We start from the raw sequence: 23,649 nt of genomic DNA on the forward strand, positions 1-23,649 counted from the left end.
CTTAAAATTTTTTTTTTTTTTTTTTTTACAGATGGGATCTCCCTATGTTGCCCAGGCTGGTCTCTAACTCCTGGATTCAAGCAATCCTCCTGCCTCAGTCTCCCAGAGGGCAAGGATTACAGGGATGACCCACGGTGCCTGGCCAAGTTCAACATTTTGGAAGCTCACTTTGTTGAAAGTCCTGCCGGTGGTCGCGTTAAAAGTGACCTGTAGGTGGGACTGTCATACTTGTGTACGGGTGGGAGCACCTGGTGGCTCTCCTGGGCCTTCTTGGACTGCTGACCTTAGCACCTTCTTTCCTTCTTTCCTTTTTTTTTTTTTTTTTTTTTTTTTTGAGATGGAGTCTTGCTCTGTCGCCCAGGCTGGAGTGCAGTGGCCGGATCTCAGCTCACTGCAAGCTCCGCCTCCCGGGTTTAGGCCATTCTCCTGCCTCAGCCTCCCGAGTAGCTGGGACTACAGGCGCCCGCCACCTCGCCCGGCTAGTTTTTTGTATTTTTTAGTAGAGACGGGGTTTCACCGGGTTAGCCAGGATGGTCTCGATCTCCTGACCTTGTGATCCGCCTGTCTCGGCCTCCCAAAGTGCTGGGATTACAGGCTTGAGCCACCGCGCCCGGCCCCTTTTTTTGTTTTGATACTAAGTCTCACTCTGTCGCCCAGGCTGGTGTGCAGTGGTGCAATCGCAGCTCACTGCAACCTCTGCCTCCTGGGTTCAAGTGATTCTCCTGCCTCAGCCTCCCAAGTAGCTGGGACTACAGGCGCCTGCCACCATGCCTGGCTAATTTTTTTGTATTTTTAGTAGGGATGGGGTTTCACCATGTTGGTCAGGCTTGTCTCGAACTCCTGACCTCAGGTAAGCCACCCGCCTTGGCCTCCCAAAGTGCTGAGATTACAGGCGTGAGCCACTGTGCCTGGCCAGTTTTTTGTTTGTTTGTTTTTTGAGACACAGTCTTGCTCTATCGCCCAAGCTGGAGTGCAGTGGTGAGATCTCAGCTCACTGCAACCTCTGATTCCTGGATTCAAGTGATTCTCGTGCCTCAGCCTCCTGAGTACCTGGGATTATAGGCATGCACCACCATGCCCAGCTAATGTTTTGTAATTTTAGTAGAGACAGAATTTTTCTTTTTCTTTCTTTCTTTTTTTTTTTGAAACGGAGTTTCTTGTTGTCCAGGCTGGAGTGCAATGACGCGATCTCAGCTCACTGCAACCTTTGCCTTCCAGGTTCAAGCGATTTTCCTGCCTCAGCCTCCCTAGTAGCTGGGATTACAGGAGCCCGCCACCATGCCCAGCTATTTTTTTTTTTTTTTTTGTATTTTTAGTAGAGATGGCGTTTCACTATGTTGGTTAGGCTGGTCTTGAACTCCTGACCTCAGGAGATCCACCTGCCTCAGCCTCCCAAAGTGCTGGGATTATAGGCGTGAGCCACCACGCCTTGGCCTGACCCTAGCACTTTCATATTTGGACACACACTTTATTGTAAGGTCTTCATTGCAGGCAATCACACTGATTATTTTTGAAACTATGGGAGTCGAGTGTATCCATTGTCTGAGGTTAATGTTGGGATTTAAAGGAGGCCTAATTAGGTGTTTTTATAAGAAGTGGGTGCTGGCTGGGCATGGTGGCTCATGCCTGTAATCCCAGCACTTTGGGAAGCTGAGGCGGATGGATCACTTGAGGTCAGGAGTTCCAGACCAGCCTGGCCAACATGGTGAAACCCCGTCTCTACTAAAAATACAAAAATTAGCCAGGCGTGGTGTCAGGCGCCTGTAATCCCAGCTATTCGGGAGGCTGAGGCAGGAGAATCGCTTGAACACGGGAGGCAGAGGTGGCAGTGAGCCGAGATCGCACCACTGCACTTCAGCCTGGGTGACAGGAGTGAAACCCTGTCTTGAAAACAACAGGCCGGGCGCGGTGGCTCAAGCCTGTAATCCCAGCACTTTGGGAGGCCGAGACGGGCGGATCATGAGGTCAGGAGATCGAGACCATCCTGGCTAACCCGGTGAAACTCCGTCTCTACTAAAAAATACAAAAAACTAGCCGGGCGAGGTGGCGGGCGCCTGTAGTCCCAGCTACTCGGGAGGCTGAGGCAGGAGAATGGCGTGAACCCGGGAGGCGGAGCTTGCAGTGAGCTGAGATCTGGCCACTGCACTCCAGCCTGGGCGACAGAGCGAGACTCCGTCTCAAAAAAAAAAAAAAAAAAAAGAAAACAACAAAAAAAGAAGGGGGTGCTGCCTGGGATGCACTGAGAGCCCCTGGGGTGCGTTGGGAGAGGACAGAATCCCAGGGAGCAGTGGCGTGGAAGGTTTGAAGCTGACACCCACCACAGACTGGCTGACTGAGAACTGCCAGGGAAGTCAGAGGCAAAACCGGGACCAGGCGGGGGAGGCCCAGATGGGACGAGGGTGGGTTAGGAGCCATCAACTCAAGCCTGAAGAGGATCTGAGCTCACTGGAGACTGAGAGGGGCCCTAGGGTCAGAAGCGGGATTGGGAGGCTAGGAGGTATAGACAGCAATGAGGATCTGGCTGAGAAGGGGAAGAGGGAAAGAGGGAGAGAGGCTGTGGGGTGGAGAAGTGGGGTCAGGGGAGCCTGTGTTTCCTGGTTTTTTTTTTTTTTTTTTTTTTTTTTTTTTTTTTTGGTGGTGGTGGTATTGTTTTTGAGACAGAGTCTTGCTCTGACACCCGGGCTGGAGTGCAGTGGTGTGATTTTGGCTCACTGCAGCCTCCGCCTTCCGGGTTCAAGTGATTCTCCTACCTCAGCTCTGGAGTAGCTCGGATTACAGGTGCCCGCCACCACGCCCGGCTGATTTTTGTGTTTTTTTTTTTTTTTTTTTTTTGAGACGGAGTCTGGCTCTGTCACCCAGGCTGGAGTGCAGTGGCGCGATCTCGGCTCACTGCAAGCTCCGCCTCCGGGGTTCACGCCATTCTCCTGCCTCAGCCTCCCAAGTAGCTGGGACTACAGGCGCCCGCCACCTCGCCCGGCTAGTTTTTTGTATTTTTTAGTAGATACGGGGTTTCACCGTGTTAGCCAGGATGGTCTCGATCTCCTGACCTCGTGATCCGCCCGTCTCGGCCTCCCAAAGTGCTGGGATTACAGGCTTGAGCCACCGCGCCCGGCCGATTTTTGTGTTTTTTAGTAGAGACAGGATTTCACCGTGTTGGACACGCTCATCTCGAATTCCCAACCTCAGGTGATCCGCCCACCTCAGCCTCCCACAGTGCTGGGATTACAGGCATGAGCCACCATGCCCGGCCCGTTTCATTTTCAAGACAGGGAGACCAGATGGTTGATGAGAAGAGACAATACAATTGTGGGCAGGTTGGGTGCAGTAGCTCACACCTGTAATCCCAGCACTTTGGGAGGTTGACACGGGAGGATCACCTGAGGTTGGGAGTTCGAGAGCAGCCTGACCAACATGGCAAAACTCTGTCTCTACTAAAACTACAAAAATTAGCTGGGCGTGGTGTCGGGCGCCTGTAATCCCAGCTACTCGGGAGGCTGAGACAGGAGAATCACTTGAACCCGGGAGGCGGAGGTTGCAGTGAGCCGAGATCGCGCCATTGCACTCCAGCCTGGGCAACAAGAGCAAAACTCCATCTCAAAAATAATAATAATAATAAAAATTTAAAAATAAATAATTGTGGGCAAAGTGGCATCATTCATGGGCCTAGTGGGGCAGGAACAGGGTTGTGAATTACGGGGTCTGTTCTTTTTCTAAGCAGGTACTTGGGGAGAGGCTGGGGACAGGCACAGTTGTGTAAGTGGGTGGGGACACAGGAAGTGCATTTTGTCTCTGAAGAGCTTATGGGTGCAGATTGGATGGAAATAATAACATAGAAAACAGTGACAACAACAGTGAACACCTGGCGAGGCGTGGATGGCTCACACCTGCCATCCCAGCAGTTTGGGACGCCAAGGTGGAAGGATCACTTGAGGCCAGGTGTTTGAGACCAGCCGGGGCAACATAGTGAGACCCCCATCTCTCCCAAAAAAAAAAAGAAAAAAAAATTAGCCAGGCATGGTGGTGTGCACCTGTGGTCCCAGCCACTCAGGAGGCTGAGGCAGGAGGATCACTTGAGCCCAGGAGTTCGGGGTTACAGTGAGCTGTGATGGTGGCAGCACTCCATCCTGGGTGACAGGTGAAGACCCAAAAAACCCAAACACCAAACTAGCACTTATTCTGTGTGCCAGGCTCCAGCCTATGCTTTTTTTTTTTTTTGAGACAGAATCTCGCTCTGTCGCCCAGGCTGGAGTGCAGTGGTGCGATCTCGGTTCACTGCAAGCTCCGCCTCCTGGGTTCACAGCATTCTCCTGCCTCAGCCTCCCAAGTAGTTGGGACTACAGGCGTCCGCCACCACGCCCGGGTAATTTTTTGTATTTTTAGTAGAGACAGGGTTTCGCTGTGTTAGCCAGGATGGTCTCGATCTCCTGACCTCATGATCCGCCCACCTCGGCCTCCCAAAGTGCTGGGATTATAGGCGTGAGCCACCGCGCCCGTTCTGGGTCCATTTTAAAGAAGAGAAAACTACAGAACAGAGAGAGGTTAAGCGTCCTCTTCAAGGACACACAGCAGGAACATAGCAGTGCAGACAGGACCTTGGGGAGGACCCACGGAGCTGTCCGTCCCCAGCCTGGTCTGCATCAGAGATCACCGGGGTTGGTGCTGCGGTCAGATGAGGATGGGGTGGGAAGAAGATGGGTCATGTCCACAATATCCCCTTTGGGGGCCAGTCGAGCCTTCAGCCTGCCAGGCCGCTCAGGCTGAGCTAAGACCCGAGGCCACTTCCCCTCACTGGGGTCAGCTGTGTCTGGCTAGGCCGGTCAGCCTGCTTGGCTCTCCCAGCTCTGACGACTTGGTTCCTCTTCCTGCCCTTCCCCTCTTCCCTCATCTGGCAGAGTGGCCCTCTTCTCTTCCCATTCTCTCCCTTTCTTTCCTGCCCCAGGCACTCGAGGCCTCCAGACACTCCATGCTCCAACCAACCGTAAAAATCAGAGGCTGCTTGCATCAAAGGGAGAGAGGGTTTTGCTCGAGTGAATACGGTATGGGGAGGGCAGTCGAGAATTTTGGCATGTGAGAGATTGGGGTCAAGGCCTGGCTTGACAGTTGACTGACTGTGTGAGGTAGGGAGGTCACTTCTCTTCTCCAAGCCTCAGTTTCCCCTCTTTGCAAATGAATTCGGCCGCACATGGTAGCTCACGCCTGCAATCCCAGCACTTTGGGAGGCTGAGGCAGGCAGATCACTTGAGGTCAGGAGTTCAAGACCAGCCTGGCCAACATGGTGAAACCCCGTCTCTACTAAAAATACAAAAATTAGCCCGGCATGGTGGTGGGTGTCTGTAGTCTTAGCTACCCGGGAGGCTGAGGCAGGGGAATTGCTTGAACCCAGGAGGTGGAGGTTGCAGTGAGCTGAGTTTGCGTCACTGCATTCCAGCCTGGGCAACAGAGTGAGACTCCATCTCAACAACAACCACCACAACGACAAATAACGAAATGGATTCCATAATGACCCTTGTGTGGGGTCTCTGAGAGGAGTACAGGAGCGAACAAAGAGAAAAAATGCACCGAGATGCCTCAGGAAATGTCATCTGTGACCTTGAGAGGATTTAAGACATCAGTGTTGGACAGAAAGCCTGGTCAATACATACTTGTTGAATGAATGAATGAATGAATGAATGAATGAAGTCCCATTGGGATGAGACTGCCCCCTGCCCTGTCTCCCACGTATCTCTCTCATTCTGTGGCCTCCAAGTCTCCGTGGGTCAAGTCAAAACTGTTTGTTTATAAGTCTCTTCCTTGGGGGTGGGGTTGCAACGAAGAGCTTGTGGTCACAGTTGACCACAAGCTGAATATGACTCAACCTGCTGGAGCTCTTGTGAAAGGCAGTCAGGGGCTTGAGGTGGTTGGGGTAGAAAGGACGGGTAGCTTCTTCCTTCAGCTCTTCAGAGAGGTCTCTCTACCCAAGGCAGAAGGCAGAACTGGGGCAGGTGGGGGCAACTTTCCTGGTGTCACAGAAGGGAGGGGCTGTTTGTGGTGAAGGTGATGGCGCCTATGGGGCTGGAGGATGCGTGCTATGGAGTGAACACACTTCCTGGGCCCCTACTGTGCGTGGAGGTAGGTGGAGACCAGCTTAGGTGGACCAGGCCCAGAACCTGCCCTTGTGGAGGCTCGGTGTTCCCCAAGTGGTGTCTGAGTTGCCCAAAGGAGACCACGGCTGGAGGGTACTATGGAGAGGCGGGAGGGCTTCCTGTAGGCGGCAGGTCTTGCAACATGAACTTTCCAGGCAGCATCAGTGGCGGCTGCAAGAGACATCAGCCAGAGAGGCCGTGGGTGTGTGGCGGACGCCAGGATTCTAGTCCATTTGGAATGGAGGGTCGTGGTCCTGGAAGGATGGGCAGCCCAGGCCATGTGGGGTCAGCACATCTCTTAGGAGGACAGGAGGTTGTGGTCAAGGTGACTGTTTTTTTTGGACAGGGTCTTGTTCTGTTGCCCAGGCTGGAATGCAGTGGTCTCATATCACTGCAGCCTCGACCTCCCAGACTCAAGTGATTCTCCTGCCTCAGCCTCCTGAGTAGCTGGGACCACAGGTGTGCACCACCATGCCTGGCTCATAATTTTTTTTTTTTTTTTTGAGATGGAGTCTCACTCTGTTGCTCAGGCTGGAGTGCAGCAGCATGATCTAGGCTTGCTGCAACCTCTGCCTCCCGGGTTCAAGTGATTCTCCTGCCTCAGCCTCCCAAGTAGCTGGGATTACAGGCATGCGCCACCATGCCTGGCTAATTTTTGTATTTTTAGTAGAGACCGGGTTTCATCATGTTGGCCAGGCTGGTCTCGAACTCCTGACCTCAGGTGATCCACCCGTCTCGGCCTCCCAAAGTGCTGGGATTATAGGCGTGAGCCACTGCACCCAGCCACATTTTTTTTTTCTTTGAGATGGAGTCTCGCTCTTGTTGCTCAGGCTGTGAGTGCAGTGGCGTGATCTTGGCTCACTGCAACCTCTGCCTCCTGGGTTCAAGCAATTCTCCTGCCTTAGCCTCCTGAGTAGCTGGGATTATGGGTGCATGCCACCACACCTGACTAAATTTTTGTGTTTTTAGTAGAGACGGGGTTTCACCATGTTGGCCAGGCTGGTCTTGAACTCCTGACCTCATGATCTACCTGTCTCGGCCTCCCAAAGTGCTGGGATGACAGGCACTGGGATGAGCCACCGCACACAGCCCCCTTTTTTTTTTTTTAAATAGAGACAAAGTCTCACTGTGTTTCTTAGGGTGGTCTCAAACTCCTGACTCCTGATCCTCTTGCCTTGGCCTCCCAAAGTGCTGGAATTACAGGTGCAAGCCGCTGTGCCCGGCCAAGATGGCTATTAATAGTGTGGCCTTGGGAGTCACCGAGTCAAAATCCTCTTTCACTTTAGGTTGTACGGGCAGCTTGCCTAACCTCTCTGCCTCAGTTTCCTCATTTGGAAAATGGGAACATCGAGGGATGCAGATCTCATGGGCTGCTCTGCAGATTCAACGAAGCAAAGGTTGTCCAGTGTAAATGCTAGCCTTCCTCACTGTCCCCATCAACGGTGGCCTTGAGCTGGCCAGGAGGAAGGGCTGGAGGAGGGAGCTTTTGCAATTCACCCCGTGGGCTCCAGGCTGTCTGCTTTCTGGGCGTGATGAGCAAGAGCTCTAGATCGAAGACAGCAACCAAACAGCCACTTCCTTCCTCGCCCAGGTCCTGCGAGCTGTGGTTGCTGGGAGGAGAGCGAAGCCTCCGTAGCTGCTTCTGGAGCCAGCTCTCAGCTCCCAGACCCTGCCCTGGTGCCTGGGTATGGCCTTGGAGCCTTGCCTCCAGCTCAGTGGAGCTCTGGGGCCACACCCTGCATCCATGCACTGTGCAAACAACATTCTCACCTCCAAAGTCTCCATCCCTTGGGGAAGCCGGGGGGCTGGACTCTGTTTCGTTATGTTTCTTTTCTTTTCTTTTCTTTTCTTTCTTTTCTTTCTTTTCTTTTCTTTCTTTCTTCTTTCTTCCTTTCTTTCTTCCTTTCTTCCTTCCTTTCCCTTCCTTCCTTCCTCCCTCCCTCTCTCTCTCTCTTTCCTTCTTTCTCTCTCTCTCTCTTTCTCTCTCTCTCTCTCTCTCTCTCTTTCTTTCTCCCTTTCTCCCTTTCTCTCTTTCTCTCTTTCTCTCTTTCTTTCTTGATGGACTCTCACTCTATTGCCCAGGCTGGAGTGCAGTGGCATGATCTTGGTAACTTCCACCTCCCGGGTTCAAGCGATTCTCCTGCCTCAGCCTCCTGAGTAGCTGGGACTACAGGCGCCCGCAATCATGCCCGGCTAATTTTTTTTTTTTATTTTTTTTTTGTATTTTTAGTAGAGACGGGGTTTTAATGTGTTAGCCACGATGGTTTTGATCTCCGGACCTCATGATCCACACACCTCGGCCTCCCAAAGTGTTGGGATTACAGGCATGAGCCACTGTGGCCGGCCTCTGTATGTGGGGACCCTTGTCTTTCTGGAGCTGGGCTCTTTGTCTCATCGCTGGAGATTGCTGACAGTCGGTGGCTACCACCTCAAACATCTCCACGCATTAGCTGGAGCTGGGGTACCCTGGTCTTGCCCCTACTGCTTTTTGGGGAAGATCCTCTGGGATGTGGTCCCCAACCCCCAAGACAGAAACCTGCCTGTGTCTGATTCATTGCTATGTTCACTCTTTGCATCTAATCAATTACAGGCATTTTTTAAAATTCCCTCTGAGACAGAGTCTCGCTCTGGTGCCCATGCTGGAGTGTAGTGGTGTGATCTCAGCTCACTGCAACCTCTGCCTCTTGGGTTCAAGCAATTCTGCTGCCTCAGCCTCCTGAGTAGCTGGGATTACAGGCACATGCCACCCCGCCTGGCTAGTTTTTGTGTTTTTAGTAGAGATGGGGTTTCACCATGTTGGCTAGACTGGTCTCGAACTCTTGGCCTCAAGTGATCCACCTGCCTCGGCCTCCCAAAGTGCTGGGATTACAGGTGTGAGCCACTGTGACCGTGCCCAATTAGAGGTCTTACTGATTCTTCCTCCTAAATTCCTTTTGACTCCCAGCCTTTCCTGTCCATCCTCATGGCCGCTGATTCTGGACCCAGCAGCCACTTCACTGGTCTCCCTGTTTTGTGACTGTATCTTATTTATTTGTTTAGAAATAACAAGTCTGTCTTTGTTGCTCAGGCTGGAGTGCAGTGGTGCCATCACAGCTTGCTGCAGTCTGGAACTCCTGGGCTCAAGTGATCCTCCCACCTCAGCTTCCGAAGTAGCTGGTACTACAAGTCCATTCCACCATGTCTGGCTAATTTTTAAATGCTTTGTACAGACGGGGTCTTGCTATGTCTCCCAGGCTGGTCTCAAACTCCTGGCCTCAAGTGATCCTCCCACCTCCATCTTCCAAACTGCTGGGATTACAGGCATGAGCCATTGTTCCTGGCCTGGTGACTGTACCTTAAAAACAACCACTATTACCCTCACATCGCCACCATCACCAACCAAAGGCAATCAGTGGACGTCTCCACTCTCTCTCCTACCCTTCTCAAAGACAAACAGAAACTGCGGATAACTCCAATACCACCATGACTAGCCAATGTCAGACAGGGACCATGAGTAATTCCACCATCTGCCTTCCTTATAATCTCCCACAATCACCACCACCAACACCAAGCTGTAATAACCAACCACCAGCCAGATGCGGTGGCTCATGCCTGTAATTCCAGCACTTTGGGAGGCCGAGGAGGGTGGATCGCCTGAGGTCGGGAGTTCGAGACCAGCCTGACCAACATGGAGAAACCCCGTCTCTACTAAAAATACAAAATTAGCCAGGCATGGTGGCACATGCTTGTAATCCTAGCTACTAGGGAAGCTGAGGCAAGAGAATTACTTGAACCTGGGAGGCGGAGGTTGCGGTGAGCCGAGATCGCGCCACTGCACTCCAGCCTGGGCAACAAGAGCAAAACTCTGTCTCAGAAAAAAAAAACAAAAAACAAAAAAAACAAAACCAACCACTGTCTAGTCATCGGCACAGTGGCTCACACCTGTAATCTCACACTTTGGGAGGCCGAGGCAGGTGGATCACTTGAGGTTAGGAGTTGGAGACCAGCCTGGCCAACATGGCGAAACCGCGTCTCCACTAAAAGCACAAAAATTAGCCAGGTGTGGTGGTGGAAGGTGTTTGTAATCCCAGCTACTCAGGAGGCTGAGGCATAAGAATTGCTTGAACCTAGGAGGCGGAGGTTACTGTGAACTGAGATTGCACTACTGCACTCCAGCTGGGTTGATAGAGCGAGACTCTGTCTCAGAAACAAAACAAACAAAAATACTAGCCATCAGCAACCACACATAACCAACTACCATTAGCAACCCCAGAAAACAGCAGTCACCAGTCCTATCCTGTTCAAAAACCAACATTGAACCAGCACCACTATTGCTCATCATCTTACCAGAAACCAACAATAAACTACCAGCAGCAAATGAACGCTACTACCAACACCCCTCCTCTACAAATAACAGCAACCACCGATGGCCATCGTTCCACTGGTCACCAAGCATCTCCGGCACTTCCAGCTGAAAACAATCCACCACCAACGAACATTAAACACCAACCGCCACCACCACCAGCCCACCCATAAGAGCCATTATCACCACGAACCTGCAACAAGAAACTGCCACAACCACCACCACAACCAATGATACCAACAACCCAGCAATGACCACTCACAGCAACAGCAACTCCTCCCCAATTACCACGATGGTCACCTCCATCCATCCCCATTGCTAAATCCAGAAAAGAATGACATCCCAGCTAATGGCAGCTACCATGGATCAAGTGCTTGTTATGTGCTCTGTAAAGCAACGGTCCCCAACATTTTTGGCACCAGAGACCGGTTTAATGGAAGACAATTTTCTGTGGATGGTGGAGTGGGGCATTAGATTTTCTTTTCTTTCTCTCTTTCTTTCCTTCCCTTTCTTTCTTTCTTTCCTTCCTTCCCTCCTTCCTTCCTTCCTTCCTTCCTTCCTTCCTTCCTTCCTTCCTTCCTTCCTTCCTTCCTTCCTTCCTTCTTTCCTTCCTTCCTTCCTTCCCTCCCTCCCTCCCTCCCTCCCTCCCTCCCTCTCTCCCTCTCTCCCTCCCTCCCTCTCTCTCTTTCCTTTCTTTCTTCTTTCTTTTTTTTGCGATGGAGCCTTGCTCTGTGGCCCAGGCTGGAGTGCAGTGGTATGATCTCACCTCATTGCAACCTCTGCCTCCTGGGTTCAAGTGATTCTCCTGTCTCAGCCTCCTGGGTAGCTGGGGTTACAGGCACGCGCCACCACAACTGGCTAATTTTTGTATTTTTAGTAGAGACGGGGTTTTGCCATGTTGGCCAGGTTGGTTTTGAACTCCTCACCTCAGGTGATCCGCCCGCCTTGACCTCCCAAAGTGTTGAGATTACAGGCGTGAGCCACCGCGCCCTGCCAAGGGCATTAGATTTTCTTTTTTTTTTTTTTTTTTTTTTTTTTTGAGACGGAGTCTCGCTCTGTCGCCCAGGCTGGAGTGCAGTGGCCGGATCTCAGCTCACTGCAAGCTCCGCCTCCTGGGTTCACGCCATTCTCCTGCCTCAGCCTCCCGAGTAGCTGGGAGTACAGGCGCCCGCCACCTCGCCCGGCTAGTTTTTTTGTATTTTTTTTAGTAGAGACGGGGTTTCACCGTGTTAGCCAGGATGGTCTCGATCTCCTGACCTCGTGATCCGCCCGTCTCGGCCTCCCAAAGTGCTGGGATTACAGGCTTGAGCCACCGCACCCGGCCTAGATTTTCTTTTCTTTCTTTCTTTCTTTTTTTTTTTTTTTGAGAGGGAGTCTCGCTGTGTCGCCCAGGCTGGAGTGCAATGGCACGATCTAGGCTCGCTACAACCTCCGCCTCCAGGGTTCAAGCGATTCTCCTGCCTCAGCCTCCTGAGTAGCTGGGATTGCAGGCATGTGCCACCACACCCAGCTACTTTTTGTTTTTGTTTTGTTTTGTTTTGTTTTGAGACAGACTTTCGCTCTGTTGCCCAGGCTGGAGTGCAGTGGCGCCATGTAAGCTCCAGCTCCTGGGTTCACGCCATTCTCCTGCCTCAGCCTCCGGAGTAGCTGGGACTACAGGCGCCAGCCACCACGCCAGGATAATTTTTTTTTTTTTTTGTATTTTTTTTTTTTAATAGAGACGGGGTTTCACCGTGTTAGCCAGGATGGTCTCGGTCTTTTGACCTCGCGATTCACCCACCTCGGCCTCCCAAAGTGCTGGGATTACAGGCGTGAACCACCGCGCCTGGCCAATTTTTGTACTTTTAGTAGAGATGGGGTCTCACCATTCTGGCCACGATGGTTTCGATCTCTTGACCTCGTGATCCGCCCACCTCAGCCTCCCAAAGTGCTAGGATGACAGGCATGAGCCACTGCTCCCGGATGGGTATTAGATTTTCATAAGGAGCCTGCAACCTGGATCCCTCATGTGTGCAGTTCACAATAGGGTTTGTGATCCTATGAGATTCTAATGGAGCCCCTGAGAATCTGAGAGGAGGTGGAGCTCAGGCTCGTTCACCTGCCACTCATCTCCTGCTCTGCGGCCCCGGTTGCTAACAGACCGTGGACCGATAGCGATCCACGGCCCGGGGGTTGAGAACCGCTGTTGTAAAGGACTTCAGAAATATGGTTTCATTGAATCCTTCAGCGATCTTCCTGGCAGTCACCACTCCTCCAGGAAGATCTCAGCATCCCCAGACAGAGCTGGGTGTCATTTTTTTTCTCTTCTATCATCCTCTGCGATATGGTTGGCCCCTCCCAGACCTTGTCTGCCAAGCCAATTGTTGACTAAGCATTTTCAGAGGGCTTCCTTGAGGAGGGGTGGGGTTGCTTTCAAGTAGCAAATCACTTCCTGTGTTCTTTTGGTGAAAGCCCTGCCCATCCCAGGACCTGAGCCTCCCTGGCTTGCTTCTTGTCCTGGAAGAATTCTCACCCCAACAATCTCAGGGCTCCAGCTGATGGTTTGGGTGTGAATTCCGGGATGCCCAATTTCTCATGGGCTTTCCTTTCTTTTTTTTTTTTTTTTTTTTGAGACGGAGTCTGCTCTGTTACCCAGGCTGGAGTGCAGCGGCGGGATCTTGGCTCACTGCACCCTCCGCCTCCTGGGTTCAAGTTATCCTCTTGCCTCAGCCTCCTAAGTAGCTGGGATTACAGGAGTGTGCCACCGCGCCCGGTTAATTTTTTTGTATTTTTTAGTAGAGACGAGGTTTTGCCATGTTGGCCAGGCTGGTCTTGAACACCTGACCTCAAGTGATCTACCCGCCTCAGCCTCCTAAAATGCTGGGATTACAGGCATGAGCCACCATGCCTGGCCCTCTCTGGCTTCCTGAAAGAAGGTGTCGTCTCTCAGACTAATACCACCTCTGCCTCTTGCCCTCTGTTCCTGACTCCACCCTGGTAAGCTACACCTGCCAAGAATCCTGCAGTGGCCGCTGTCCCAGCCACATGCTCTCATTCTCATTGACAGAATGACGAGAAATGAAAGCTGAAGTGGTCTGCACAGCAGAGAGCTGTGGGGTGGGGTTTACAGCCAGCCCTGGCCACCTCTTACTTTGTGTCTTATGGTGCTGCGATGCTGCTAGTAACAGCCCCGTGATCACGACAGTCTCCCCATTGCCGCCATCAACAGACCTCAGGCTTGACAGGCAGCAACACGTCAGGCTGCCATCCTCGTCTTGGGATGAGGGATGGCCACCAAAGGGTGGCATGGACGTATTCAGCCTCTCCTGCCTCTGCTGCAGCCACATCACCCGTCACCGGCACAGGGAGGGCGTCAATTCACCCCATCGTCTGTTAGACACCGCTTCTCATCTCAGCTGAGGACTCCGTGGCAGAACCCACAGACCCTGAGGATGTTACAACTAAAAGACCCCTGAAGAGGAACTTCCCCATCTAGACGGACTTCCAAATATGACATCTGTGGGAACCGGGGCCAAGAGAGGGGAAGTGACTGGCCCAAGGCTACACAGGGAGATGAGGGACTGAGCTGGACTGGGAAAGGGCTACCTTAATTTGCAAGCAAAGGAGGGTATGTCCTTGTCCCTGCAGACTGTGATTCTCCCTGGGCCACCTTCTGTCTTCCAGGTCCTGCCCTATCCTTGGATCTCCGTCTACCACACTGGCATCCCCACCACCTATAGAAGGGAGCTTGCTCCCTGGTAAAGGATGCTGGAGGCAGCTGAGCTGCACTGAGAGACCCCCCCACCCCCACAAAAGTCCACCATGCCCCTCCCCTCACCCCAATTTCTGATGGTCATTTTCAGGACACCTCCACCTGACACCTGGCTGGTGTCCCTCATCTTTTGCACTTCCAGATCCCACTCTTGAAGGACTTACCATGGTGGGGGCTGGTGTCTGGGCTCCTGGAGGCACCTGAATGGGTCGTGATGGAGGTGCAGGTTCAGGGGGCTCTTGGGGGTGGCTTGGGCATGGCCCTGCTTCTACCCCTTCACCGGACTCCTGGCTTTAGTTCCTCTTACAACAGCCCCTTCTCACTTCCTTTGGCGGGAGGGGCCGAGGCCATGGGGGAGGGAAGCTGGGTGTGGAGGGGGGCGGGGAGCTGGCTGTTTGGGGCCCTGAGCCTGAAGGGAGGGGTCAGAGCTTGATGGCAGCCACTACTGGACCTCAGAGGTCCCTTTTCCAACTCCTTGGGGACGAGGCTGCTGCAGGAACATTTGGGTCAGCTGGCTGCAGGACCGACCACCTCTTTTCAGGGCAATCCAGGAAGAATTTGAGCTTCCTGGGTCTCTTTTTAAAACCAAGGAAGGGGCCCAGGGGTGGTGACTCACGCCTGTAATCCCAGTACTTTGGGAGGCCAAGGCTGGAGGACCGCCTGAGTCCAGGAGTTCGAGACCAGCCTGGGCAATATAGCAAGACCCCATCTCTACAAAAAATGAAATGAAAAAAAAATTAGTTGGGCATGGTGGCATGAGCCTGCAGTCCCAGCTACTCGGGAGGCCGAGGTGGGAGGATCGCTTGAACCTGGGAGGTAGAGGCCTCAATGAGCCGTGATTGCACCACTGCACTCCAGCCTGGGCAAAAGAGTGAGACCTTGTCTCTAAAAACAACCAGAAAACACAAAAAAACAAAAACACGGAAGGGTGCCTACTTCAGCTGTGTCTGCTCTGGGCATCCCTGGGCAACCTCCCTCATTATTATTATTATTTTGAGATGGAGTCTAGCTCTGTCGCCCAGGCTAGATTGCAGTGGTACAATCTCAGCTCACATCAATCTCCGCTTCCTGGGTTCAAGCGATTCTCCTGCTTCAGCCTCCCGAGTAGCTGGTGTTACAGGCACCCACCACCACGCCAGGCTAATTTTTGTATTTTTAGTAGAGAGGGGGTTTTGCCATGTTGGCCAGGTTGGTCTTGAACTGACCTCACAGGTGATCCTCCCAACTCACCTTCCCAAAGTGCTGGGATTACAGGCGTGAGCCACCGCACGCAGCCCAACCTCCCTCTTTAGATGACCCTCAGAAGTCACACGTGTTTATGTACAGAAGTGGAGGTACTAGGAAGCAGCTGCATCTGGAAGGCCTCTGACTTTGGACGGCACATCTAGATTTAACAGCCTCCTGCTTGCCCACTTCCTGGGTGACTTAGTCACTCCCTTTTCTCATTGTAAAATGGGAACGTGGGTTCCCCACAGCAGAGCCTGGCCCATGTACGTGTCAGCCCATGAGCTGGTCTTTGGGACACCAGCCTGAGGCTCCTCTTGACATGTGAGGAAATGGCAGTTCTAAGAGGCTGTTACTTCCCCACACCACCCAGCAGGGAGGTGGCCGAGGCAGGACCCAACCCTGGGAGGCCCTCGGGGGGGATCCATGTTCAGATCCATCTTTGGTCCAGGGCGATAAACCCGCATCCTCCTTGAAGATGTTAAGATGCAGCGCCCCTAGTGGCCACAGCTGGGAAGGAGCCCGTCTCTGCTGGAATCTCCTGAGCAAGTTTGCAGAATTGATGGGCTTGGTGCATGCAATTCTCAGCAATGTCTCCAGGCACTCAGGAGTGAATATGAATGGGTAGGAGGACCCCACTTTGTTGGGGGCCATCAGGGGAGGCTTCTAGGAAGAGGCAACGTTTGTGCTGACACCGATGAATAAGCTGGAGGTGAAGAGGGGCAAGAGCGTGCACCTGGCCATGCTAACCGCTCAAGCAAAGGCCCAGAGATGAGAAAACCATAGGACAACTTAGGAACTTCAGGGAGGCTGGTGTGGCTGGAGCATGCGGAGTGACGGGGAGTGTGATGGCCAGGGTGGCAGATGCTAGGCTGTGTGGTTTTAAGAGCCTCTGTGAGGGCCAGGCATGGTGGCTGATGCCTGTAATCCCAGCACTTTGGGAGGCTGAGGTGGGAGGATCGCTTGAGCCTAGGAGTTCCAGACCAGCCTGGGCAACGTAGCGAGACCTCGTCTCTACAAAAAATTAAAACATCAGCTGGGTGTGGTGGTGCACCTATAATCTCAGTTACTTGGCAGGGTGAGGCAGAAGAATCGTTTAAGCCCAGGAGTTCAAGGCTGCAGTGAGCTGAGATCGTGACACTGAACTCCAGCCTGGGCTACAGAGTGAGATCCTGTCAAAAAAGAAAAAAAAAAAAAAAAAAAAAAAAAAAAAGAAAAGAAAAAAGAAAAAAGAAAAGCTTCCATGAGAAGCTGTTGTACTTTTCTCCTATAATCCCCGGGTTCCTGTTTGCATTGTTAAAGCTCCCCTTCTGGCTGGGCATGGTGGCTCATGCCTGTAATCCCAGCACTTTGGGAGGTTGAGGTGGGAGGATTGCTTGAGCCCAGGAGTTCCAGACCAGCTTGGGCAACATAGCGAGACCTTGTCTCTACAAAAATTTAAAAATCAGCTGGGTGTGGTGGTGCACGCCTGTAGCTCCAGCTATTCAGGAGGTGGAGGTGGGAGGATTGTTTGAGCCCAGGAGATCAAGGCTGCAGTGAGCTATGATAGGCATAGCTGGGCGACAGGGATCCTGTCTCACCAAAAAAAAAAAAAAAAAAGTCCCATTTTGGCTGCTGGGGAGACCTGGGAGAATGGGTGGTCCTTTCCAGACCTGGGTGGGTGCTACTGCATGCAGTGACACACACACGCCGCAACTCGTAGAAATCTACACAAGACAGAACTTTACTGATGTAGGGCTTCCTGGCAGGAGTGTGTGGGCCCCAGGGCAGGGTCTGTAGCACCATGAGGGGGTGGCCTGGATGTTGGGGTGCCCCTGGGGCAGGCAGGGCAGAGGTTGGGGTGGATCCTCCCCCTGGTCAGGTCAGGGGAAGGTGTCAGGGAGGTGGTGCTACCCCCCCGTCTCCCATAGCAGACAGAGACTCCCCCCAGCTCGGAGTGGAGGGGTAGGGCAGTGCTGGGGGGCAGGGCACCAGCAGACCCCCTCCCCACCCCTACTCTTCACAGTACATATTCCCATCAAAGGAGTGGGGGAGTGTTGGGGACTCCCTAAGGGTGGGTGCAAAGGGTGCTGGGGTGAACAGCTGTCCCCTCCCCAGACCCACCCTGGAGGGGGTCTCTCTACGTGAACTGGAAGCGGGGGATGCTGAAGAGGGGCCCTCGGGGGGGGCAGCCAGCCCCTCTCCATTCCCTAGCCAGGGGCCCTGCAGGGGTTCCCAATAAATAACTTCCGGCTCCGTCTCACCCTTCCCTCCCAGTTCCCGCCCCCCTGGGGCCCCCTCTGGCCGGCCCACTGCAGGGCTGGAGGCAGAGACCCCGCCAGCTGTGGCTCCGGGTGCCGCGCGCTCCTTAGTGGCCCTGGCAGGTTTTGCAGCACATCTGGCGGAAGTAGGCTCGGCTGCAGAACTGAAATTTGAGCACCAGGGGGCAGTAGGCGACCTTGTTCACATCCTTGCACTCTGCCGGGGCGGGAGAAGGAAGGAAAATCAGGTCTCAGCCTCCCTCCCCGCAGGGCTGCACACACGACCTGCAGTGCTTCCTGGCCAGTGACTTTGCCTTTCTGTGCCTTAGTTTCTTTCTTTTTAAATTTACCTTTTTTTTTTTTTTCACAGACGGTATCTTGCTATATTGCCCAGGCTGGTCTCCAACTCTTGAGCTCAAGCGATCCTCCCACCTCAGCCTCCTGAGTAGTTGGGACTGCAGGTGTGAGCAAACCACGCCTGGCTTCTGTGCCTCAGTTTCCTCAACTATCAAAGGGGGCTTATAATAGCACCGATGTCACTAGGCTGTTTTGAGGATTTAAGAGAGAGAGTGAAGGATTGGGGGCCAACACAGGCACAAGAGAAGGGCCGGGTACAGTGTATCATGCCTGTAATCCCAGCACTTTGGGAGGCCAAGGCGGGAGGATTGCTTGAGCCCAGGAGTTCGAGACCAGCCTGGGCAACATAGTGAGACCCCTGCGTCTAGAAAAACTAATTAAAAGAAAAACTTGGCCGGGCGCGGTGGCTCAAGCCTGTAATCCCAGCACTTTGGGAGGCCGAGACGGGCGGATCACAAGGTCAGGAGATCGAGACCATCCTGGCTAACATGGTGAAACCCCGTCTCTACTAAAAATACAAAAAACTAGCCGGGCGAGGTGGCGGGCGCCTGTAGTCCCAGCTACTCGGGAGGCTGAGGCAGGAGAATGGCGTAAACCCGGGAAGCGGAGCTTGCAGTGAGCTGAGATCAGGCCACTGCACTCCAGCCTGGGCGACAGAGCGAGACTCCGTCTCAAAAAAAAAAAAAAAAAAAAAAAAAAAAGAAAAACTTAGGCCAGGCGCAGTGGCTCATGCCTGTAATCCCAGCACTTTGGGAGGCCGAAGCAGGTGGATCACTTCAGGTCGTGAGTTTGAGACCAGCCTGGCTGACGTAATGAAACCCCATCTCTACTAAAAATACAAAAATTAGCCGGGCGTGGTGGCAGGTGCCTGTAATCCCAGCTACTCAAGAGGCTGAGGCAGGAGAATTGCCTGAACCTGGGAGGTGGAGGTCGCAGTGAGCTGAGATTGCGCCATTGCACTCCAGCCTGGGAGACAGAGCGAGACTCTGTCTCAAAACAAAACAGAAAACAAACAAAAAAGGAAAAATTAGCCAGGCGTTGTGGCAGGTGTCTATAGTCCCAGCTACTCAAGAGGCTGAGGCTGGAGGATCGCTTCAGCCCAGGAGGTGGAGGCTGCAGGGACCTATGATGGCGTCACTGCACTGTAGCCTGGGCGACAGAGCGAGACTCTGTCAAACAAACACACACCACCCAATAAAACAAAAGAAGACAAATATTCCCTCTCCTTTCCATTGTTCCTTTTCATAGCACCCAGGAAAAAATGTCCAATTGGGGCTGTAATCCTCACTTGTTTTCCTTTTTAATAAACTGAAGATAGGCTGGGCGCGGTAGCTCACACCTGTAATCCCAGCACTTTGGGAGGCTGAGACAGGCGGATCATGAGGTCAGGAGATCGAGACCATCCTGGCTAACACGGTGAAATCCCGTCTCTACTAAAAATACAAAAAATTAGCCAGGCGTGGTGGCGGGCGCCTGTAGTCCCAGCTACTCGGGAGGCTGAGGCAGGAGAATGGTGTGAATCCGGGAGGCGGAGCTTGCGGTGAGCCGAGATCGGGCCACTGCACTCCAGCCTGGGCGACAGAGCAAGATTCTGTCACAAAAACAAAAACAAAACAAAACAACAACAAAACTGAAGATCTTGAGCCCCAGCTGAGTGGGTGAGTCAGGGTATTTTGCCGGGCATTGACATATTTTGTGTGATCATGATGTCTGTTGATGACTATGGATGGAAACCGGCTTCCATCTAGCGGCCAGTGATTTATGGCAGGACCTGGGGCAAATTAAAAGCTACAGATGGATTTTTTTTTTTTTTGGTTGCCCAGGCTGGAGTGCAGTGGCGCAATCTTGGCTCACTGCAACCTCCACCTCCCAGGTTCAAGAGATTCTCCTGCCTCAGCCTCCCTCACTCAGCTGGGATTACAGGCGCACGCCACCACCCCTGGCTAATTTTGTATTTTTAGTAGATCTAGGGTTTCGCCATTTTGGCCAGGTTGGTCTCAAACTCCTGACCTCAGGTGATCTGCCCGCGTTGGCCTCCCAAAGTGTTGGGAGTACAGGTGTGAGCCACCACACCCAGCCTAATTTTATCTTTTGTGTTACTATGTTTCTCAGGCTGGTCTCCAACTCCTGGGCTCAGGCAATCTTTCCAGTTCAGCCTCCCAAAGTGCTGGGATTACAGCCCTGAGTCACCTCACCCGGCCTGGGTGGATCATTTTATTCCAACTCCATTCTGGGGCACCCCTCAAGTGAATATATCATTTACATCCCTTGACAGATAAAGAAACAAAAACACAGAGGTGGAAGATGAACCCAGGTAGTTTGGTTGCAGTGCCCAGACTAATAAATTAATTGTTCTCTATCAAAAATAAATTTACAGGCCCAGTGCGGTGGCTCATGCCTGTAATCCCTGCACTTCAGGACGCCAAGGTGGGCAGATCACCTGAGGTCAGGAGTTTGAGACCAGCCTGGCCAATATGGTGAAACACTGTCTCTACTAAAAATACAAAAATTAGCTGGGCGTGGTGGCACGCGCCTGTAATCCCAGCTACTCAGGCGGCTGAGACAGGAGAATCACTTGTATCCAGGAAGTGGAGATTGCAGTGAGCTGAGATTGTGCCACTGCACTATAGCCTGGGCAACAGAGTGAGACTCTGTTTCAAAAAAAGAAAAAAAAAAAATTGCGGCCAGGTGCAGTGGCTCACGCCTGTAATCCCAGCACTCTGGGAGGCTGAGGCGGGTAGGTTGCTTGAGACCAGGAGTTCAAGACCAGCCTGGGCAACATGGTGAAACCCCATCTCTATCAAAGAATACAAAAATTAACTGGACACTGTGGCTTTTGCCTGTAGTCCTTGTGGAGACTTGTAGGGGCTGAGATAGGAGGATCGCTCGAGCCTGGGAGGTGGAGGTGCAGTGAGTCGAGATTGTTCTGCTGCACTCCAACCTGGGTGACAAAGTGAGTCCCGGTCTCAAAAATAAATAAGTAAATATGGCCGGGTGTGGCGGCTCACGCCTTTAATCCCAGCACTTTGGGAGGCTAAGGCCGGCGGATCATGAGGTCAGGAGTTTGAGACCAGCCTGACCAACATGGTGAAATCCCGTCTCTACGAAAAATACAAAAATTAGCTGAGCGTGGTGGCGGGCACCTATACTCCCAGCTACCCAGTGGGCTGAGGCAGGAGAATTGATTGAACCCAGGAGGCGGAGCTTGCAGTGAGCCGAGATCACGTCACAGCACTCCAGCCTGGGTGATAAAGCAAGACTCCACCTCAAAAAAAAAAAAAAAAAAAAGTAAATGAAAAAATAAAAAATTTTACCTAGGCAGAAAAAAATGTGTATACTTCCAAGCAGTGGTTCTCAAGGGAAGTGATCGATTTTGACCCCCCAGGGGACACTGGGCAATGTCTGGAGACATTTTTAGTTGTCATAACTTGGGAGAGGGTTGCTACTGGTGCCCAGTGGGTAGAAGCCAGGGATGCTACTAAACATCTTACAGGCTGGCACAGTGGCTCATGCCTGTAATCCCAGCGCTTTGGGAGGCCGAGGTGGGAGGATTGCTTGAGACCAGGAGTTGGAGACCAGAGTAACACAGCAAGATCCCATCTCTCCAAAAAACAAAAACAAACAAAAACCCTACAATGCGCTGGACAGCTCCCCATGACAATCATCTAGCTCAAAATGTCACTAGTGCCTGAGGTTGAAAAACCGATTTAAAGGAAAAATATTCAGTAAATTGTGCTACAGGTGGAGATGAATAGGTACAGGTTATGAAAGTGACTGGGGAAATGACACAAGTTTTAGTGCACAGAGGGTCGGGTGCCTGGAACACTCAGCATACAGTGGCACTTAATAAATGCTTGCAGGGAGAAGATGGTGAAGGACGGCCTGGCAGAGACAGAGCAACGCATTTCAGAGGTTCCAGAAGTTCTAGGATGAATAGTCAGGACCCCCAATGCCCTCTGTGGCTGGCTCTGGCCAGGACCCTCCTGGCGCGCCCTGGCTGGTCACCCACATACCTTCAGGGCTGTCCCCGGGGGTCGGGCTGTCGCACTTGGCTTCACACTGCTGCGTGGTGGGCGGCCGCAGGGCTTCCGTGCACTCGTGTGACGCCTGGCCCGTGTGGCTGGTGCAGCGCACGGAGCGCTGCTGCTGCCCTAAGCCGCACTGTGCAGAGCACTGCGAGGGGGCACCACTCAGTTGCTGCCCCGCAGCCCCTGCCCTGGCACCCACCCCTCTGAGGCGCACCCTCCTACCTCACCCCACTCGCCAGCCACCCAGCGGGCCGGGGGACAGCGGCGCAAGTTGCAGCGCATGGTGGCCGGCGGCTTGGCGGCGGGTGAGCAGTGTGCCGGGGGCAGCGTGGCACGGTGGTCTGCGCTCTTGCAAAGGACCACGCGGTGGCGGAGGCCCGGCCCGCAGCTGGGGGTGCACTGCAGTTGGAAGGGGCGTTTCGTGCTCAGGGTGCTGCCCCAGTGCGAAGTGAGGATGGGACAGCTAACCTGGAGACCGCGCAGAGGCTTCTCCGTGGACACCCCACCTGGGCATCCCAGTCCCTGTCCCTCTCTGCATAGGGAGTGGGCGCGAAGGAAGGGGGCGGCTGACCTCAGACCAGTCGAGGGCCGCCCACTCCGGAGGGCAAGTGGGGCCGTGGCAGGCCTCCAGCACAGGTGGGCGCGGCTGCGGGCATGCGCTGTCGTCCAGCGCCTTCTCCTCCGCGGCCGAGACGCGGCGCTGGCACACGACCGAGCGGCTGCGCACGCCCGCATCGCAGCTGCGGCTGCAGCGCGACCAGTTCCCTACAACCCAGCTGTAGGAGATGAAGGGGTCTGAGCAAGTAAGCAGGGCAGGGGGGTCCCAATACGAGAGCAGGGGGCAGTATAGCCTACCCTCCCCTTCCAACCACCCAGCCTCATATGGATACCGGCACCAAGCACCTCCACATTCCACACTTGGGGCATTGTTAGCCTGCACCCAAACTGGGGGCAGCGAGGTGCATTACCCTAAGGACAAATAAATCTTTGGACAATGCGGGTGATCAGGCAGCGCCATCATTCTGACTCCAGGGCCATGCAACCTTGACCGCCACCTTGGGGGCACTATTACCTTGGACTCCCCCATAAGTCCTATAGAACCATCACTGCAGCACTCAGCCCACTGTCACTCCGATCCTGCACTAACCTGGCCCCCAGCCCCCTGGAGCACTCGCTCTTGACTCCAGGGAGCACGCTCCTCCCACCCTGAGCAACACTGCCCCCTGGCGGCACTCACTCTGGCGGGCAAGGCTCCGTGTTGCAGGCGCGCTGCCTCTTGGGCAGCTTGCTGTGGGCACTGCAGTAGTGGGGGGCGACCGCGGAGCTGTCCAACTGGTTGCGGCACTCAACCGCCTGCACCTGGCTACCTGGGGGAGGGTGAGAGGCCTGCTCAGCCCCTCCCGGCCCAGAGAACCTCAGCCCAGGTATCTTGTGCTGTCCCCATCCCCGGCCTCACCGCCTGCACACTGGGCCGAGCACTTGGTCCAGGGCGCATAGTGCCAGGAGTACGGGGGCAGGGAGTCACGGGTGATGGGGGCATTGAAGCGGTAGCGGAGGGCAGGCAGCTCGGTCCGGGCCAGCACCT

At 53.5% G+C, this 23,649-nt stretch overlaps 2 protein-coding genes and 3 long non-coding RNA genes across 24 annotated transcripts in view; 2 read left to right on the plus strand and 3 right to left on the minus strand.

Annotated features, from left to right (window-relative positions):
- Positions 1-14,514, minus strand: part of MYO1F (myosin IF) — a 59,040-nt gene extending 44,526 nt beyond the window's left edge. For 10 of the 11 annotated variants that reach the window (XM_077979770.1, XM_077979773.1, XM_077979772.1 and 7 more), the window contains exon 1: positions 14,380-14,514. In XM_077979770.1, coding sequence (XP_077835896.1) covers positions 14,380-14,382 — 3 coding nt within the window. In that variant the 5' untranslated portion in view covers positions 14,383-14,514. Of the gene's footprint in view, positions 1-14,375 lie in introns of all 11 variants that reach the window. The other variant, XM_077979768.1, reaches the window with a different exon arrangement.
- Positions 619-8,259, plus strand: LOC144337063 (uncharacterized). The gene is made up of 2 exons (XR_013409695.1): positions 619-894; positions 7,186-8,259. It is a non-coding gene; the product is annotated as an uncharacterized LOC144337063 (long non-coding RNA).
- LOC144337062 (uncharacterized) lies at positions 8,170-9,857 on the minus strand. The gene is made up of 2 exons (XR_013409694.1): positions 9,394-9,857; positions 8,170-9,258 (listed from the first exon to the last, which is right to left on the minus strand). It is a non-coding gene; the product is annotated as an uncharacterized LOC144337062 (long non-coding RNA).
- LOC144337070 (uncharacterized) lies at positions 11,148-14,533 on the plus strand. The gene is made up of 2 exons (XR_013409702.1): positions 11,148-11,439; positions 13,336-14,533. It is a non-coding gene; the product is annotated as an uncharacterized LOC144337070 (long non-coding RNA).
- Positions 14,534-17,144: 2,611 nt separating this feature from the next.
- The window catches only part of ADAMTS10 (ADAM metallopeptidase with thrombospondin type 1 motif 10), a 32,067-nt gene continuing 25,562 nt past the window's right edge, over positions 17,145-23,649 (minus strand). For 4 of the 10 annotated variants that reach the window (XM_015122750.3, XM_028838438.2, XM_015122749.3 and 1 more), the window contains 6 exons: positions 23,521-23,647; positions 23,302-23,431; positions 22,636-22,840; positions 22,287-22,463; positions 22,050-22,209; positions 17,145-17,896 (listed from right to left, as the gene is read on the minus strand). In XM_015122750.3, the coding sequence (XP_014978236.2) occupies positions 17,787-17,896; positions 22,050-22,209; positions 22,287-22,463; positions 22,636-22,840; positions 23,302-23,431; positions 23,521-23,647 (909 nt within the window). In that variant the 3' untranslated portion in view covers positions 17,145-17,786. 10 annotated transcript variants of the gene reach the window in all.

The sequence above is a fragment of the Macaca mulatta genome, chromosome 19 (assembly GCF_049350105.2).
Source record: "Macaca mulatta isolate MMU2019108-1 chromosome 19, T2T-MMU8v2.0, whole genome shotgun sequence".
Lineage (NCBI taxonomy): Eukaryota > Metazoa > Chordata > Mammalia > Primates > Cercopithecidae > Macaca > Macaca mulatta.